Below are 16,482 nucleotides of genomic sequence, written 5' to 3' on the forward strand. Positions count from 1 at the left end.
ACTCAAGTAGTTTTTACGTCAATGTTCAGAGCATGCAACTCATGCTGAAAGGATGTAACTCAAAAGATGAGAAACTTTGAAAAGTTTGGTCAAGCATTAAAATCCCACAATCTGTATGTCACAAAACAATCAGTAACTCCAGTTAAGTTACCTTCTGAAAAAAAATAAGTTACTTTCCATTGCACAGACAGCCATCCCACTGCCCTTGCTATCCAATTTCAGGCAACCTTTTCACTCCAAAATAAAATATCATAAATAAATGCAAACAAAGATTCTAAGTGTAGAACAATATTACAGAAGATCTAAACTGCACCACATTTGCAGGTAGATCTTACTTATCCTAGGAACTACCACATCCTGCTGTTGCACTGAACAAACAAACAAGATGGTTAGTTCTACATTCCTCCTTTTCCTTTCAATTACGTGTTCAAGGTTACATCACTAACAAAGTGTTTCCAAATTATAACATTGTACTGAAATTAATTTACAAATCATGGTCACTAACATGGAGCTTCAGAAATTTATCGAGTGATGGCTTTTATATGCACAAGTAGATGAAATTAAAGCGTAGTAACTTCCGGAATGAATGAGTGCAGCAGATGCGCAACCTAACAGAGTGAAACATGAGAACAAGGTTTCAGAAAGATGTAATTTCAAATTCAATTAAATTTCATAAGGTAGCACAAATCCTACGATAATGTAAATGAAAAAAAATCAGGATATAGGGGCAAGTAGAAGAATGATAGGATGAGGCCTCCAACAAGCAGCATGAGGGGACTTCCGCACAAAAGCTTCTCTCTGCTTTTATCTTTTTACTTTTGAGATATAGAAATTTAGAAATGTCCATATCTCTTTTTTTGAGTGGGGATTCTGTCAGAAATACTGAATTTGACAGTACTAGATATAGTGCTAATAGAAAAAAGACAGCTAAATAATGGGATAAAAATGCATATGCATATTGGTGATCAAAAGAAATGTAATTATCAACAACAATGGAAATAGAGAAATGGATATGTTAGAAGAGAGAGAGAGGACATACTGCTAGAGTGCTTGAAGTGCCTTCATGAAATTCCTAAGTACCTGAAAGGAAGAAAATTACAAACAATTGTACTTAGGAAACACAAGAAAACTTCAATCTTTCATATAAAGTAATGCACTCACAGCCTGACAGTGCAAACCAAAAAGAATGAGATCTGTTTTCGGGTTAATCCCTACCTGAGATTAGTGCATCTTAAAGCAGCCATCAAAAGATCAACTCAAGATGTCAGTGAAGACTGAAATTTGCTTCTAAAGATACAAAAAAATTCAGCCATTCATATGATAGGATGGAGAGCAGACTAAATACCACTGGAGGCAGTGATAAAGAAAAGAGAGACTAAAAAACTATTAAAAGTGTCCAAAATTTTCATTAGACTTAGACCATTTCCAGGTAACAAACATACATGAACTTCAAACCAACAACAGCAACAATCATACAAATGAGATATAACAACAAAAAGAATTTTTGTACAACATGACTCTCCAAATATTTATGGTGAAAAAAAATAAAGGAATTATACAGCTGTTCTTTCTATACACTTAACTTGCAGGCTGATAATCCACTCTACAATTTCAAAACCATGCTCATAGAGCTGATATACAGTTTAGACAGAATAGGTAATATTCTCAATTATGTTGTAGTAAACAGCTGGCTTCCAAGAGTCACAGTTGTACTGCCTTCAGGCATTATGGTGGTCAGGCTCATTTCTTTCTCATGTATCCGGTCGAGTTCCAACTCCACATAATTCATGGGTGGACGTCTCTGGCTAGATGGGTTCACACACCAAGCTATTAGCCGCAGGAACTCCCTCATTCCTTCAGAGGTAAAACTGCTGCCCATTCTCTGATCGACAAGGGTAGAAATATTACTTGGCTCCTGATATTTTTGTGCCTTCAGAACCAAATGATAGTTTTATCAAGAAACCTGCAATTTCTGAATCCAAAATTGCAAAATTTGCACTACAGATATAGACAAGAATCGGACAAAATTAAACTGCCGAGTTGAGTTCTCAGTTTGAAGCTGTATTAGTCTGTTAACTGAATTAAAATTTCCACACAGATAATGCACATAAAACCAAGGCCTGGTCTCACAGGCAGCAGACTTGGCAAGAGGTCTACTTCTCATGCTAAATATACCAAGAACTCCTAGGTGGTGGTTACGGACTAGAGCTCCCAAGCTGCTCCATGCATGGATCGTAGCTAACAAATTACATAAATACAAGGTCTAAAGTCAAAAACTATCCAATGCAAGTATGATGGTGGAAATGTCATGTGACCAGTAGTGAAATACGGTAAGTATGTGGGAAAGCATCGTTTTTTCTGAACATAGTCGACGTTTAAAATATAGTCCTTATGCTAAGGATGAAGATTCTTATTCAGCAGGAAAAAGGTTTATGTTCTTCGATTTCCTTTAAAAAAATGTAATTAGATATATATCTTTCCCCAAAAATGAGAAGGCACACTCTATATGAATATCAACCAATCCCAAACAACAAAATAAGAAAATTCACTGCAGAAACATGACCAACTAACACGCCAGACATCACACCACCTTGACCAAGTCCACCATCCTGGCATATCCCAGAATAAAGTCTAGTTTATTTTTCTTCAAAAAATGGTAACCATTTCTCTCTCTTTAGATCGCTGATCGATTGAAGCAAAGAGGTCAGCCACCTTTGTTGCCATTCCAAGATTCTACTTCAGAAAAGTAAGTGAGTATGAATTGAACAACTTCACCCGTAAAATGGCAAGATCTCCTCATCATCACCCCAAATCTAGTTGGCCATTCTAAATAGATAAATATAGTCACTTGTTAACATCAGCATAGAACATTACAATACCATCAAGCTTTCATTGCCTCTTCTTAAGATAGTTGCAAAGACTTATCTTGACACTCCAGCATCTATGCACCTAGCCCTAAATCAGTCCAAGCCAAAGAACATTTAGCTAGGAAAAAGATGATCTCAATTTTCTGCAAAGTGGCACTATGATTGATTATACTAGTATTTTGGACAGACCCTTCCATATTCCTAGACCATGTGCGAGCATTAAATATGGGTGGTTTTTACTCCCATATTTTGATATCTAGGGGTCTTTATTTTGAAAACTTGTTATGTCTTCTCGCTTCATGTGTTGTCTCCTTGGATAGTGTCATTGTCACTTATGTTCAAATGCATTTTCTTATAATTGTATGGCAATGTATTGGGTGGGTTTTAAGTTAATGAATGAATGAAAGAAAATTTATTTTCTTAGCAGAGGATTTCTTCTAGTGACCTTTCGCCTAGATTTCTTTGTGGGTTCTTCAGGGTAGGTTGCATTTCTATCTTTTTTTTCAAAATTTTTGCTGAACTCCGTAGAGAAAATTAATTTTTACCAGCTCTTGTTTTACCACCTTTTGTCCAATTCAATCAACTTGCTTCTAACGTCAATTGGTATCAAAGCATAGGCCATCATGGAACATGACTTTCATGACATCAAATTGGACATCCTAAGAAGAAAAGATCAACTTCTACAAGGGATCTTGCATGCCATGATGCTTTGGTACATGATGATACTTCTCACATATCTAAGACATCCCAAGTTACCATGAGATGTGGTCTTTCTCATCAAAAGGTTGTGAAGAAAAAATAACTTACATTGGACTGACCTCCTATCGATGATAAGGAACCAAATGAAAATACAAAATTCATATTTTAACACAAGGAAAATCAAGTAGAATACTACATGGATTCTTTTATGTAGGTTTGTTCATAAGCATCGTGTGCTTATTTCCAAGTTGGGACAATATTATGATGACAAGCATCCCATTATTTGCCATAATTTTATTCCCATTCGAGGTTTTAAAAATCCTCATGATCCCATGCAAACTAGATGAGTGGAATCCAATATCCCCAATGATAAGCAACTTATAAAAGTATGAATCAAAAGGTGTAAGAATACTATGAACCTTACATATAGAAGTATTTGATGGTTGAGTGTCTAACAAAGGAAAAAGAATCAAAGTAGCACAGTAAAAAAATGTCTGTAAGGTTACATCATAATGATGCATGACAGAGGGAGAAGAAGTAGAGGGAAGAGAAAAGAAGAACAAGGAGAAGAAGCAGAGAGAATAAGGCAAAGAGAGAGAAAGGGGATATCTCGATATTCTGTGATCTTAATAATTCAATCCCTATCCTCAATTGACATAGCAATAGGTTTATATAGACAACCCAAAACCCTAATAAGAGTTTGCATAAAGATAAAATATTAGAATCCATATAAAATTCTAATTCTAGCATCCACAAAATTCTAATTCTCAATATAAATAAAATTCCCTAAATTCTAAATAAAATAAAATATCTAATTTTTATATTTGTGCTTAACAGAAGTGCGCCTAGATTCCATATTGATGGATGGTCCCCCATCACATAAGTTCTTCAATCCTCATGGTATTGTTTAAAGTGGCTGCCTAGGTGCCTAGGTTCCAGGTGCTTAATTTGGCTAGCTGCATAGGCCTAGCATGCTTAAACCTTGCATCTTCAAGAGTTTATCTTCCAGTTTCCTTTCCCTATTTGATCCCCATATGGGATATGAGGAAGGGCAAGGAAGGCTCCCTTTAACCTAGTAGCAGCCTCTACGGCCAACCTAGTAGTAGCCAGTGGTCTGATCAACAGTGACTACAGGTTCATCAGCAATGATGAGTGGAAGCAGCCACTGCGGTGGCCAGCACTAGTGCCAAGTTTCTATATCTTTGTTTCTTTCTTTTTTTGGGGATCAATCTTCATCTTCTTCTCCTTCCTCTAATTTTTCTTCCTCTTTTACTTCTACTCCTACTCCATCTAGCTATTCTTCCATTTTTTTTTTCTTTTTATTTTGCTTGCCTCCTTCTTAATGGTTGTTGGTTGTGGCCCTGCAGCTAGTTGGCTACTGCTTCCTGCCCTCCTCCTTTTAATGCTTGCTAGGTGCTAGCTACCTGGCTATGTTTTGCAGCCTATTGGCTACTGCAATGGTAGCAATGCTTTTGCTATTCTCATCCTTGACTTTTAAGCATGAAAAATAGGTTTCAATAATGCCATATATCGTGAAAAAAGTATGTATCTATGTGTATATATATATCCACATATAAAGCTTGGTGGTCTTTCCTTCCTAAGCGGCCACCTAAGCGCCTACGCACCCGCCTCGGACATACAAGGGATCCACTGCTTGTCCTCACCTAGGCAGTGTGACAACCTTACCTCATGATAAAAATAAACGGACTAAAGGATGAACTCTTATCGATGGAAAAAGCCTAACACTAAATATGCACCACACATCAGTTCTAAAATTGCTTCAATTTGAAGATAAATTTAGCTAGGCAAAAAAATGTTTACAAGTTCTCCAAGAAGTCGCATTTATGATTGATTATTAGACCACATCTTAGCATCAAGGTTTTAAGTTTTGATGGAAATGAAACTCATCAATTTTGGATGAGACCAAACCAAAATTAACCCTAAGTATCTAGTTTCATTGATTTAGATATTCTTTTAAAAGCATTGGTTTGACTTTGGTTATCGTATTTTTGTCATTTCTTTGTTAGTACATCAACTATATATACCGATTTTGAAAGGATTTTTTTTTCCTCCTTGAGGTAAAAGAAGGATACATAACAAATGTAATTCTTAACGGCCAAGGCTTCTAATGGCCCTCCTTGTAGTACTTTAGAAAGGTTATTGTGAACAACTAAATATGATATATTTCCAAAAAATACTATTTTTTGTATACAACAAATGAAATATTTCATAACTACTTGGATGGGTGGTGGGCCATCATTATCCTCATCTCTATCAGTACTCCCACACACATCCTGCTGACGATAATGATGCTGGCCACTATCATTTGCGTGAACCACCTTGCAATAGTATATGGTATTGAATAGACAAACCTAATTTATTTCATACTCCTATGTACCTGTCTTGTTATTTTGTGCTTGTTTTGTTGATTGATATTTAATATTTTACTTAAAAGCTTAATCCATTCATGTGATACAATTATAATTATAATTCAACATAGATTAATTTCAGCCCAAAACTACCTAAACTCTATATAATATGATCCTAGAAAACTTAAACACAGTCAAATGATGGAAAATAGCTTGCATTGATTTTTTTGCATTTTTTAGATTTTTCTTAAATGTTTTGATTGAAACTGAAAAGCTCAGAACAAAACTATAGAAGCCGCCAAACATGCCGTAATCAAAACACTTCCCAAGGGACAAAACCAAATCTAAGCATTACAATCTTGCTTAGCAAGTTACCAAAAAAACAAAATCTTGCTTAGCAAGTTACCAAATAAAACAAAATCTTGCTTAGCAAGTCTGATAAGCATGAGATGAGGGGTATATCATGGTTTAAAATATTACGATATGGGCCCCCATTGGTCACTAGCTGGTACATACATACAATGTACACTCTTGTACTGACATAGGGTATTAGTTGGCGATGCCAGTACCCTGTATCAATATGGACAGTACAGGCTAGTACAAGAGGTATGTAATAGATGATATGAGCCATATTGCTCAAGTCTTGAAGTCATAGGTTGGATGATTGTTATCCCTCCATTTTGATTTGCATTACCTAAATCACTGGGGGTATAGGTGTCATGTGAATTGGTACCAAATGTATGAATGCACAATAGAATTCACTACATTTTGTAAAAGAGGAGATTTTATTTGAGGAATATCACCAAGTGGATGAGAATTAGAGGTCCAGCTCAAATTATGAATTTTAGGCATCGGATGGAAACTCAAAAGGGTTGGCAAATTGTTGTAAAAATCAACACATTGAATAGCCAAAGATTTCAAGAAGTAGGTTAAAGCAAGGTTCCAAATATACGGTGGGTTTAAGGGCCTAGGCAAGGACTACAAAAGGTCATAGAGAAAGCAGACTAACACTATGAGGAGGCTTGGTTATGTGCATGCTCCTACAACATCGCATAGGGGGGTTGGTGTCCCTACAACACTCAATACCATACATGAGAGAGGTTGGTGACTAAGTTGCCAATACTAAACCTAGTGAATTTTCATTTTGTACTTAACATGCACCTGAAAAGCAACTTTTAGGGAAAGTAAGGAGAGACTTCCAAAGATCACTCAACTAAAAACTTACTTAGAAAAGAAAAGAAAATTTAAACAGATTTAAACTTAAATGGACAGACTTAAATTCTTATAACATCCATTATTTGTCATTGTTATCATCGATTATTTCTTAGGAGGAATTGGATTCCAGTAATCAGGCATTTGTAGAACCAAAGTTAAAATATTTATTTTAACGCTTAGAAATACATTTTCTAATCCTACCCCCATCACATTGGGTTTTTGAAGGTCGAGAATTTTGTTTGTGAAACTAAATTCATACCAAGCAAACCACTGAATTAGGTAATGTAGATCTAGATAATGATTAGTGAAGAGCAAGAGTCAGCAAAGATGCTAATATCTTGGGATTTGGAATTTGGAAGTTGCAATTTCTCAAGATTGTTTTCCCATATTTCCTTCCCAATTGATTGCATTAGAGGTGAGGTGGTCCATTTTGGTTCTCTTCTTTGTGGAACTTCTTTTTCTCATGTGATTGCATTAGAGAGGTAAGAAAGTCGATTTTGTTTTTTGTTTTTCTTTTTTCTTTGTTCATTTACAGATTTCCTTTATCATATGTCCACAAGTAAGAGAGTTGAATGTCAACAGCCATCATGAGAGAGCTTAGTTTATATATAGTAAAATATTTAGAAGAGATTTTTCCATCTACTAGTGATAATGCATTTGTATTAAGTATGGCTGGTTAGGTTAAATTCCACATCTGGCTTTTGGGGAGTCTCTTTTGTTATGGTTTCTCGATTCATATGTTGTTCCTTCAAAAAGTGTTGTAGTCGCAACATTTGCATGCATATGCTTATATAATTTGTAACCATATAATGAAGGGGGTGGGTCAATTGAGTGGATGAATTTATGAAGAAAAGCTTGTTTTCTCTTCTTGGAAGATGGATTTCTTCTAAGTATCATTTCCTAGCCTTGTTATTGGATTCCTAATGAAGAAGAGCCTTGGCACAATGGTAATGTTGTTCCATTATGACATTGATGTCATAGCTTCGAAACATGGAAATAGCCTCTCTGTACGTAGGGGAAGGCTGCATATAACTGACCCTCTTCAGACCCCACAATGATTGGAGCCTCGGATGCCCTTGTTGGATTCCTAAATGGTAGGTGGCATTCCTCTCTTTATTTTTGGCATATTCCTCAAAGAAAAAGAATAACTTTTACCAGTTGTTGGTTTCCTCTTTTTCTCCAACTCAATAACGACTCACTTCCTATGTCATGTCTCGAGACAACAAACCACATAAATTCTAGGCATGGCAATTACCATATTGGCTGCAAAAAAGCAATAGAACTTCACGATAATGGCCATCATGAGTCGTGAAAGTGTTGAAGATCTTGGCAAAGATGCTCGCTTCAACCTCTATATTTAACTTCTTCTATACTTGTATATAAAGGATAGGAGTTTTGAAATTTTTTTGAGAAGATGTTATTTTCTACTTTTCTACCCAAAATACCATTAGTTTTAAGAATTAAAGTTTAGCATGATCATCTTTCCTATATATGTAAATACTAATATCTAATTTGTATAGAGTTTCTCAATTCCCCTCCCTCTCATTACAAATCCATATTACAAGCAGAGTGCCAGTTTATTCTCTCCCCACTTCTAGTTGAGACGTTAACCTATAATACAATTGGATCTTAGGACAAGTTTGGCTTTCTTGCTCTTAGCACTAACTTTTTCCCTCAAATTGTCTTATTTTTCGTAAGGAAAATTTGTCAACTCTTGAACTTTATACTGATTCGACCAAGGCTTCAAGATTCACTTTCAATGTAGTAGTTAGTCCTTATCATTTGTCCTATTCCCTCCAATTATAAATTAACATGGTTTATTCTTGTTATCGTCTTGTCTTTTGTGTTCTCTCTATATAAGGGCTATGACTTGAGAGATTGGATCCACCAATCTGACATTGATCTCAGATATGGATCCTTTCCAAAAAGTCTTTATCCCTAGGTTTCAAAAAATGTTGATATTCCCAGACAACAGTCCCTAAAAAATCATTATGTACCTTATAACAAAGCACTGACAGTTATTTACCTAGTTTTACCTGAACTGAACGTATTTAGAAATAACATATTGGCTATTTGCCCATTATTAAGCCATTAAAACAGTAAAGTTACAGAATTACTTACAAGCCACTAGATTCCAAACAAAAGATTATTTTGTTCTAGCTGACCTAGATATTAGAATCTAAAACATGTTTTGTTCAGATGAACATTAAAAATGTCCAGTATTATTAGCTATCTGCATGATATAATGGCTGTTATAATGGAATAGCTACTGGAAATGGTTGTTATTTAAACTTTGGTATCAATCATTAACTATCGCAGCATAAACTTTTCGAGCAAGTCACCTATCAGTGAAGCCATGAGGCCTCACCACCTCTCTCCCTTTCCCTCCCTCTATTCGAGCAACATGTACATAATATAACAATAAAAAATAATAAAGTTTCCCTCTTTCTAATCTATCGCTTTGGTTCCCTAATAGATTGGGATTTAGAAACCTATCCATCTCTCTCTCTCTCTGATACTTATGTTAGGTTTCTAATTGAATTGGAAATTATAAAGCCTATCCAAGTGCCAGCATCTACTTCTAAACCGAGTATATCTATTGAGCAATTTTAATTGATGCAGTTACGAACCCCAATCAAAAGCTCCTTAAATAAACATGTGCTTTGCATGTGCATGAGAGCTAACATATATACTGTAAAAAAAGGACCCATTGTAACAATCATAATAATGCTAAAATAGCTTCTATTTTAAACCTTGTTATTTGTATCCCATACTGTCAAGATTTAGGATCTCGATATTGGCATTGGGACTGGTATTGGTTAGTGCCAGTCCAGTACAATACAGGTATGTACCATGCTAACACATTATTGGGAGTTGGCGCAGAAACAACAATCAGGATCCATTTCTTCTTCTGTGTTGTTTTACAAATATTATTAGGGTTAGAGCTAGTTTTGGGCCAAAAAATGTAAAATAAATTTGTTGTTACCACAAACTAAAGAAGGAAACAAATAGATTAAACAATATGCCTGTTGTTTCATAAGAAGTGAAAGCTAAAGCAATAGAGATTGTGGAAGTCCTATTATTGGTTGAATGAGAAAATAGTATTCATTGTTTTCATCATTAAAATAAATTGTTATTTTAGAGTATCATTTTTCTTGTTTTGGTATGATAAGCAGAGACTAGTCTCCCCAATTATGTTTTGAGAAAAGAGGTTCCCCTTAACATCAGCTTAAGTGTAATGCAACAAGTCTAGAGGAAAGGGTGCCTTTCTTAAAATCTAGATGACATTTTCATCAAAGTGGGATTGCCTTCATTTGATTCTTCCTGTATTTATGGGTGTCCCAACTTATATCCCAACTAGACTAATAGTTCCCACTGCCTTTTTATATCTCTCCAAATCTTAATACAATCTGATAACCTTGAGAAAGAATTATTTTGAATATAGAATCAGAGAATAGAATTTGTGAAATACCTATTCAACCATTAATAGTAGGTTGGATAATAAAGTAAGAAGAATAGATATGATACATGTTTATGATTTACTTATGTTTAAATTTATTTTAGCTTTTTAGGTTAGAGTGTAACTTTTAGAAAGCATGAGTTTTTCCATGGTAGAGAAATTAATTTTACTCAAAAGAGAATATAGTTTAATGGAGTAAAATTATCTTTCCTTATTTTGACATTGTCCCCAAGAAATTACATCTTCCTATGCCTGTATATTTGACCTTTAATCAACATATCTTTGCAACCTTCATATATGGTGAGCAGACCCAATCTTTGGCTTTGTAAGGTGACGATATCAATCTTTTCATAGATAAAGAAGGAAGCAAAGTTGAACATAATGAAGGCTGAAGAATAAAGAGCTAATTATGGAGTGAGAATAGCAGTCAAGGACTCTTGATCTGATAATATCATCTTTGATAGTATCCAATTACAAACCATACACAGAAAAAACATACTGAAATAATTTCAAATCTTTAGAATGAAAATTTAAGTAAGTAACCGGTTGGAGAACCAAGTGGAACTGTATATTTCTTTCCTAGATTACAGAGTTGTTAAATGTTACTAGAAAAGTATACTATAAAATGCTACTAGATATCCAACAGCAACCACAACAACATATATGTACGACGGGCACTGAATGATTCCAAAGAGCAATAGATATTTAAACGGTAAGCACATTCTTCATCATCTTTATTTTCTAGATTGAAGCACATGATTGAATTGCAGTTCCATTCATATCTAGTGAAATAACTTAATTTTAGCAGCACTACTAATATAGTGAAGTCTGCTGAGTACCAATTCGATGATACTTTGGTCAGATCTAGCTTCCCGCCCGCTTACTAACTCCAGAAGAAACACTCCGAAACTATATACATCACTCCTTACAGAAAATCTTCCAGATTCCTTGACCCTATGCAGATAACAAAAGATAATACAGTCAAATTAATGTCATGATAGGATATGTTTGTTAAGAATACATTTTATTTTTTACTTCGATAGGATTAAGAATTTAGCTACTAACAGTATATGGTCAACATAAAAATAATAATCATTACTCTTCATTTTCACAAAAAGTTTCTATTTTGCTTATTTATCTCAGCAGTAAATTTCAGTTTTTAATAGTTCCAGGAAGGTGAGTACTCAGGATCAAGGAAAGGATCATCTGTTGTCATTCGGGAAGATGGACCAGCTTCATCAATTCGATCAAGCAAGCTTCGAAGCCCAGCATCTGCAACTTTTGGTATGAAATCCTCATCTACAAGCACATTTGCTGTTTTGAAGTTCGTATGTACCAGAGGAGGATTCAGAGAATGCAGAACACCCAGACCTGACGAACGGAAAGCAGCATCAAAATTCAGGTTCTGGGACAACATTTCTTAAAGACACTTGTACTCCATAAGGAACAGCTAACAATCTCAAGAGTAAGGGCTGTCAGAAAATAGTACATATGATGAGAGAAAAATTATCCACAAGGTGGAGTTGAACACTTTTCTACTTCACTAGGAATAAACCAATACCAGGAAAACCACCAATACTCGGTGATTTTGCAAATAATCACCTTTAGCTGCCCCATGGGCTATCGAGAGCCTGTGCTTGAATTCTAGCCTGGCGCTTGCCACCTGACCAGAACCTGCATAACAAAAGTTGCAGTATTTCTAACTGATATGTCCTTAATTCACATAGGAAATGTACAATAAGTGCAAGTGAAGAATAGGTCACCATATAAGTGAGTGGAAACACTGCCATTTGGTATATACTCATAGATGAGCATTTGCATGTTATTTTCCTGGCAGTAACCCAAAAGACTCACAAGATTCCTATGCCGAATAGATGATAGGAAATGTACCTAAAAGACAACTTGGTCAGAAAACTATAAAATGTTTCGTTGAATACAAAACAAGCACAGATAAAAGGAAATTGAGAAAGAGAACAAGTCTGAGGCTTCCTTTTTTGTCATGCTCCTCGGTGCCTGCTCACTCATGCAGTATCTTGCCAAATGTTGCTATTAAGTTATTTACCATGAAAATTAGCCACTAAGTTACTTACTGGATATGCCAGCCAGGTCAAAAATAATTTACGTTAAAAATGTAAAATTTTATCAAGTTTACTTGGATGTTAGAAAAGTAATGAAAAAATAATAAATTTGAAGAGATCCCAAATTCCAAAAATAAAATGTATCAGATATTTAGTATTTTCATAATTTCATTAGTTCTATATAGTCTATTCAGTTTGGCAACTAAAGTGCCCATGCACAGTGTCTGCATCCAAGTGTTCAATGCTCTAATATTCACCACTAATGACAGAGGCCATTGTTACCTCTTCAATAAATTCCTGACTTGGAGCAGATAGCCTTCTCTTAATAGCAACCATCCCATCATGAAGCAAACCCTTGTAGACTTCTCCAAACATTCCATAACCGATAAGATTGATATTGCTGAAATTCTTTGTAGCCACACTTAATTCCTCCAGTTTAAAACATCTTGCTCCTTGAAAGTCTGGTGGGTAAGAGACACCTCCACGGAAAGGCAATTCAATACTTTGTCCTGCCGAAAAGTTCAAGAGAGCAGAATACTGGTCTGCCATCATTTTCTTCAGAACAGAAGCCTTCCCTTAAATAAATAAATAAAACAGCTCTTGGAACAACAACTAGTACCTTGTAGAGATGGTTCTGATGAATTCGTCTCTGAAGTTCTCGAGACACCCCTGTTACGCAATAGGCAGTACCATACAAAAATAACCACTATCCCAACCAATGCCACGGCTCCTGCAGCACCTCCAAGAGCTGCTGCAAGATGCCCTGACATTTAGTATGGGATCCACCTCAGTACAGTGGAACAGTGGCAGGGAAGTCTGCCTCTCTAGACATTGAACCTAGAATATAATGGACTAAACCAAGTTATAACTGAAACCAAGAAAAACAATGTACTGGAAGCAATTAAAATCAGCATTTTGACTTGCATAAATTTCTTTCCTTTGGTAAATCACCTAGGATAAATTTCTGTCGGTGAACTCAATGGCCACTTATAGAAAAATGAGTATTTTGTTATTTAGAGAAGACAGAAATTTTATTTGTGAAATCAGTCAATCTCATAATATAACTAACACTTCTAGAAGCTTTAACATATATCAGATACTGAATTGTTATCTTTATCAATTATATTAGATTAGTACATTGAACTCAAAGCAGTAAGCTCATATAAAAATCAGTTTAACGATATTCTTTTGATAAAAGATGAAGAAGAATATTTGCAAATTTATATAACGGCAAAATTGTTGTCACTTGTCAGCAACAATTCTCATGAAGGTTCTTTTGACAAATCCAACATATTTCATGAAAAAGATGTAATCATGAATCACTTTTTTTTTTATTCTTTCAGATGACCAAGATTAAGCAAGCCATCACTTTATTTTATGACATTAGGCAACACTAGTGAAGGTATGTCTTGATGAAAATTTAAATGAAAAAGTTTGTGGTGAATATGACATAACTGTATCACTTGAAGAAAATTCAATGTAATCATGCACATTTGGACATAAAGTAGGAAGAAACAAAGCAAATGATATCAGAATATCAGCCTCTATAAATCATTCAAATCCAAAATACAGAAGGATAATGCATTATAGTAATGGAGCAACTAGAGATTCAACGAACAATCATGAGCAATATAAAATAAATGTTTGAAAGCACTTGTTGGATGCACAAAAAAGCTTCTGCATGTCTACAATCAAATTACAATAGATTCGTAACAGTTCTTAGACTGCATTTTCATTACATTTTAAGGCCCAAATATCCTTGCCAGTACTAGCAGAATGAGAACCAGAAGAGGTACATTTCCCATATTCAGCCTCATACGGGCATCCAACTTTTTTCTTACCAAAAAGAAATGGATGGGCATCAAGATATAGCTTCAATCACATTAATCCAACTTAGTTTGTCTCATCAAAAACTTGGATATTACATTCCTAAGATCATAAAAACACAATGAAAAATAAAATTTCTTGACAGAATACAAACACAAAATTCAATACCTGAAACCTTCTAAAACTAAAAGTCTGCAGCTCGTGATTGCATTGCTTCATTCGCTCATCATCCTGATTAAATCACATATTGCTAATGCACCAAAACCAAATCTTTTGCCCATATTGGCATGAAGATATGCCTGCTCCCAGAACAGCACTCTATATGCCCACTTCACCAAGTCCAGCTGAGGATTGGCCCCAAGCAGTTGTCGCCGAATCCCAGCTCTTCGATCGTTTCCTTCGGTGGGTGGTGCTTGCTATGGCCGACTGACCAGTTGAGGTTTAGGCATCACACTCCGTACTTAAATGCCGGAATAACTTATTTGAATCCCCTGTTCCCAATCATAATTCAAATGCCGACAATGCTGACAGACAGCGACACAGCGCCGACTCCGCATAAGACTCTTTTCCTTTGTTTTTATTTGTTGTTAATTCCTCCCCTTCTTCTTCCTCTTCTTTCTTCCTTCACTTCCCTACCAAGCCCATACCAATGCCAATCAAATAAAGAAAAAGAGACTCCTTTCTTCTCCACAAGGCCTAATCACACCAACCCATCAAAAGAAAAGACCAGAAAAACCCATTGACAGGGAGGAACTCAAGAATGTGATGCCCATCAACCAAAAAAAGAAAGAAAAAAGAACAATTAACAAAAGGGAGGAGGAGCTGAATAGAGATAGAAAAACAAAGGGAAAAGGGGAAGGAATGAGAGAAAAGGGTGTTTGTTTTATAGGTTAAAGCATTCAGAAGGGGTTGTCCGGTGCTGCAAGTTGGAGGTTTCTGCGGACATCTTTCCTTTCTCTCTCTTCCTCTTTCCCATCCCTCCAACTGTCCTCTGGCCTCTCGAACTACGGGCAGTAGAAGTAAAAATTTAATCTTTTCGTATTCCGGTGAGGAAAAATCTAGTCTTTTTTATCTGAATTGAGAGAATTATAGCAGAAGAAGCAAGGACAGAAAAATCAAAAGGAAAAAAGAAAAAGTAAGGGGGGTTGGAGATATGGAGAGGATGTTTTGTATTCAGAGCTGGAAGGTGGTTGTTGTCACAGAAAGACAGCTATTTCGACAGAGAGTTCCTACCGGAAAAATCGAAGCAAAAGAGAAAAGAAATAACGGCTACCTTTCTGATTGCTGGAGTGGTTGCTCCCAAACCCTCCACTCTTTTTTTCTTGTTTGGGCTCTCACACAAAGTATTGTTTACATCTTACGGGATTAAAAATAGTAGGAGGTTGGTGTGTCCTTGGATTCTTCTCCGTTGTCCCTTGTCTCCTTTTTTATACGGGGAGGCATCAGGTAACAGTGCAATACAGCTGTATCAAAAATTGAATCTATTCATTGGTTTTGATTGGGCCTAAAAAGAAAGCCAAGCCCGGCCCATGAGTAGTAATCTAAGGTTTTTGGCTTCCATGTTTCATAAGAATCATAACACTCCATTAGATACCTTGTTTTTGCCTTTATTTTGTTAGATTCATAGTTAACTATAATTAGTGCAAGGGCTATCTCAAGTTGGCAATTCATTGCATGCAAAGCTTGTTTTTTTTTATTCTTATTTTTTCCTTTTTTTTCGGTTAAACATGAGGAATTTTGATCTAACTAAACTATATTATTATATTTAGATAATTAATAAGGAGAAGAGGACTGGGCACAGGGAAGCCAAGATAATAGAAAAAGTATGAAGAATATTGAAAAAGCAAAGAACCTTCTTTAGATGACTTTATAGTGCAACTTGTTTATTCAGTTAGATTAGATTCCTTTTTGCATCATAAGCTATATTTTTTTTCTACCATGTTATTTTATATCGCTTTAAAAAAATG

At 35.5% G+C, this 16,482-nt stretch overlaps 1 protein-coding gene across 2 annotated transcripts; it reads right to left on the reverse strand.

The window, feature by feature from the left end:
- Positions 1-214: 214 nt before the first annotated feature.
- On the reverse strand, positions 215-15,891 carry LOC120103815 (probable serine/threonine-protein kinase PBL21). Of its 2 annotated transcripts, none has more exons than XM_039117787.1 (9): positions 14,684-15,891; positions 13,308-13,525; positions 12,971-13,197; positions 12,374-12,500; positions 12,213-12,284; positions 11,795-11,981; positions 11,450-11,564; positions 1,040-1,080; positions 215-608 (listed from the first exon to the last, which is right to left on the reverse strand). In XM_039117787.1, the coding sequence occupies exons 2-8, from the start codon at positions 13,456-13,458 to the stop codon at positions 1,042-1,044; spliced, it is 918 nt and encodes a 305-aa protein (XP_038973715.1). In that variant the 5' UTR covers positions 13,459-13,525; positions 14,684-15,891; the 3' UTR covers positions 215-608; positions 1,040-1,041. The 2 variants fall into 2 exon arrangements, with proteins under 2 accessions (XP_038973715.1, XP_038973714.1); XM_039117786.1 differs by lacking the exons at positions 215-608; positions 1,040-1,080 and adding an exon at positions 1,385-1,930 and having other exon boundaries at positions 14,684-15,519; positions 15,789-15,886.
- Between the last annotated feature and the right edge of the window lie 591 nt (positions 15,892-16,482).

Source organism: Phoenix dactylifera, unplaced genomic scaffold (assembly GCF_009389715.1).
Source record: "Phoenix dactylifera cultivar Barhee BC4 unplaced genomic scaffold, palm_55x_up_171113_PBpolish2nd_filt_p 000275F, whole genome shotgun sequence".
Lineage (NCBI taxonomy): Eukaryota > Viridiplantae > Streptophyta > Magnoliopsida > Arecales > Arecaceae > Phoenix > Phoenix dactylifera.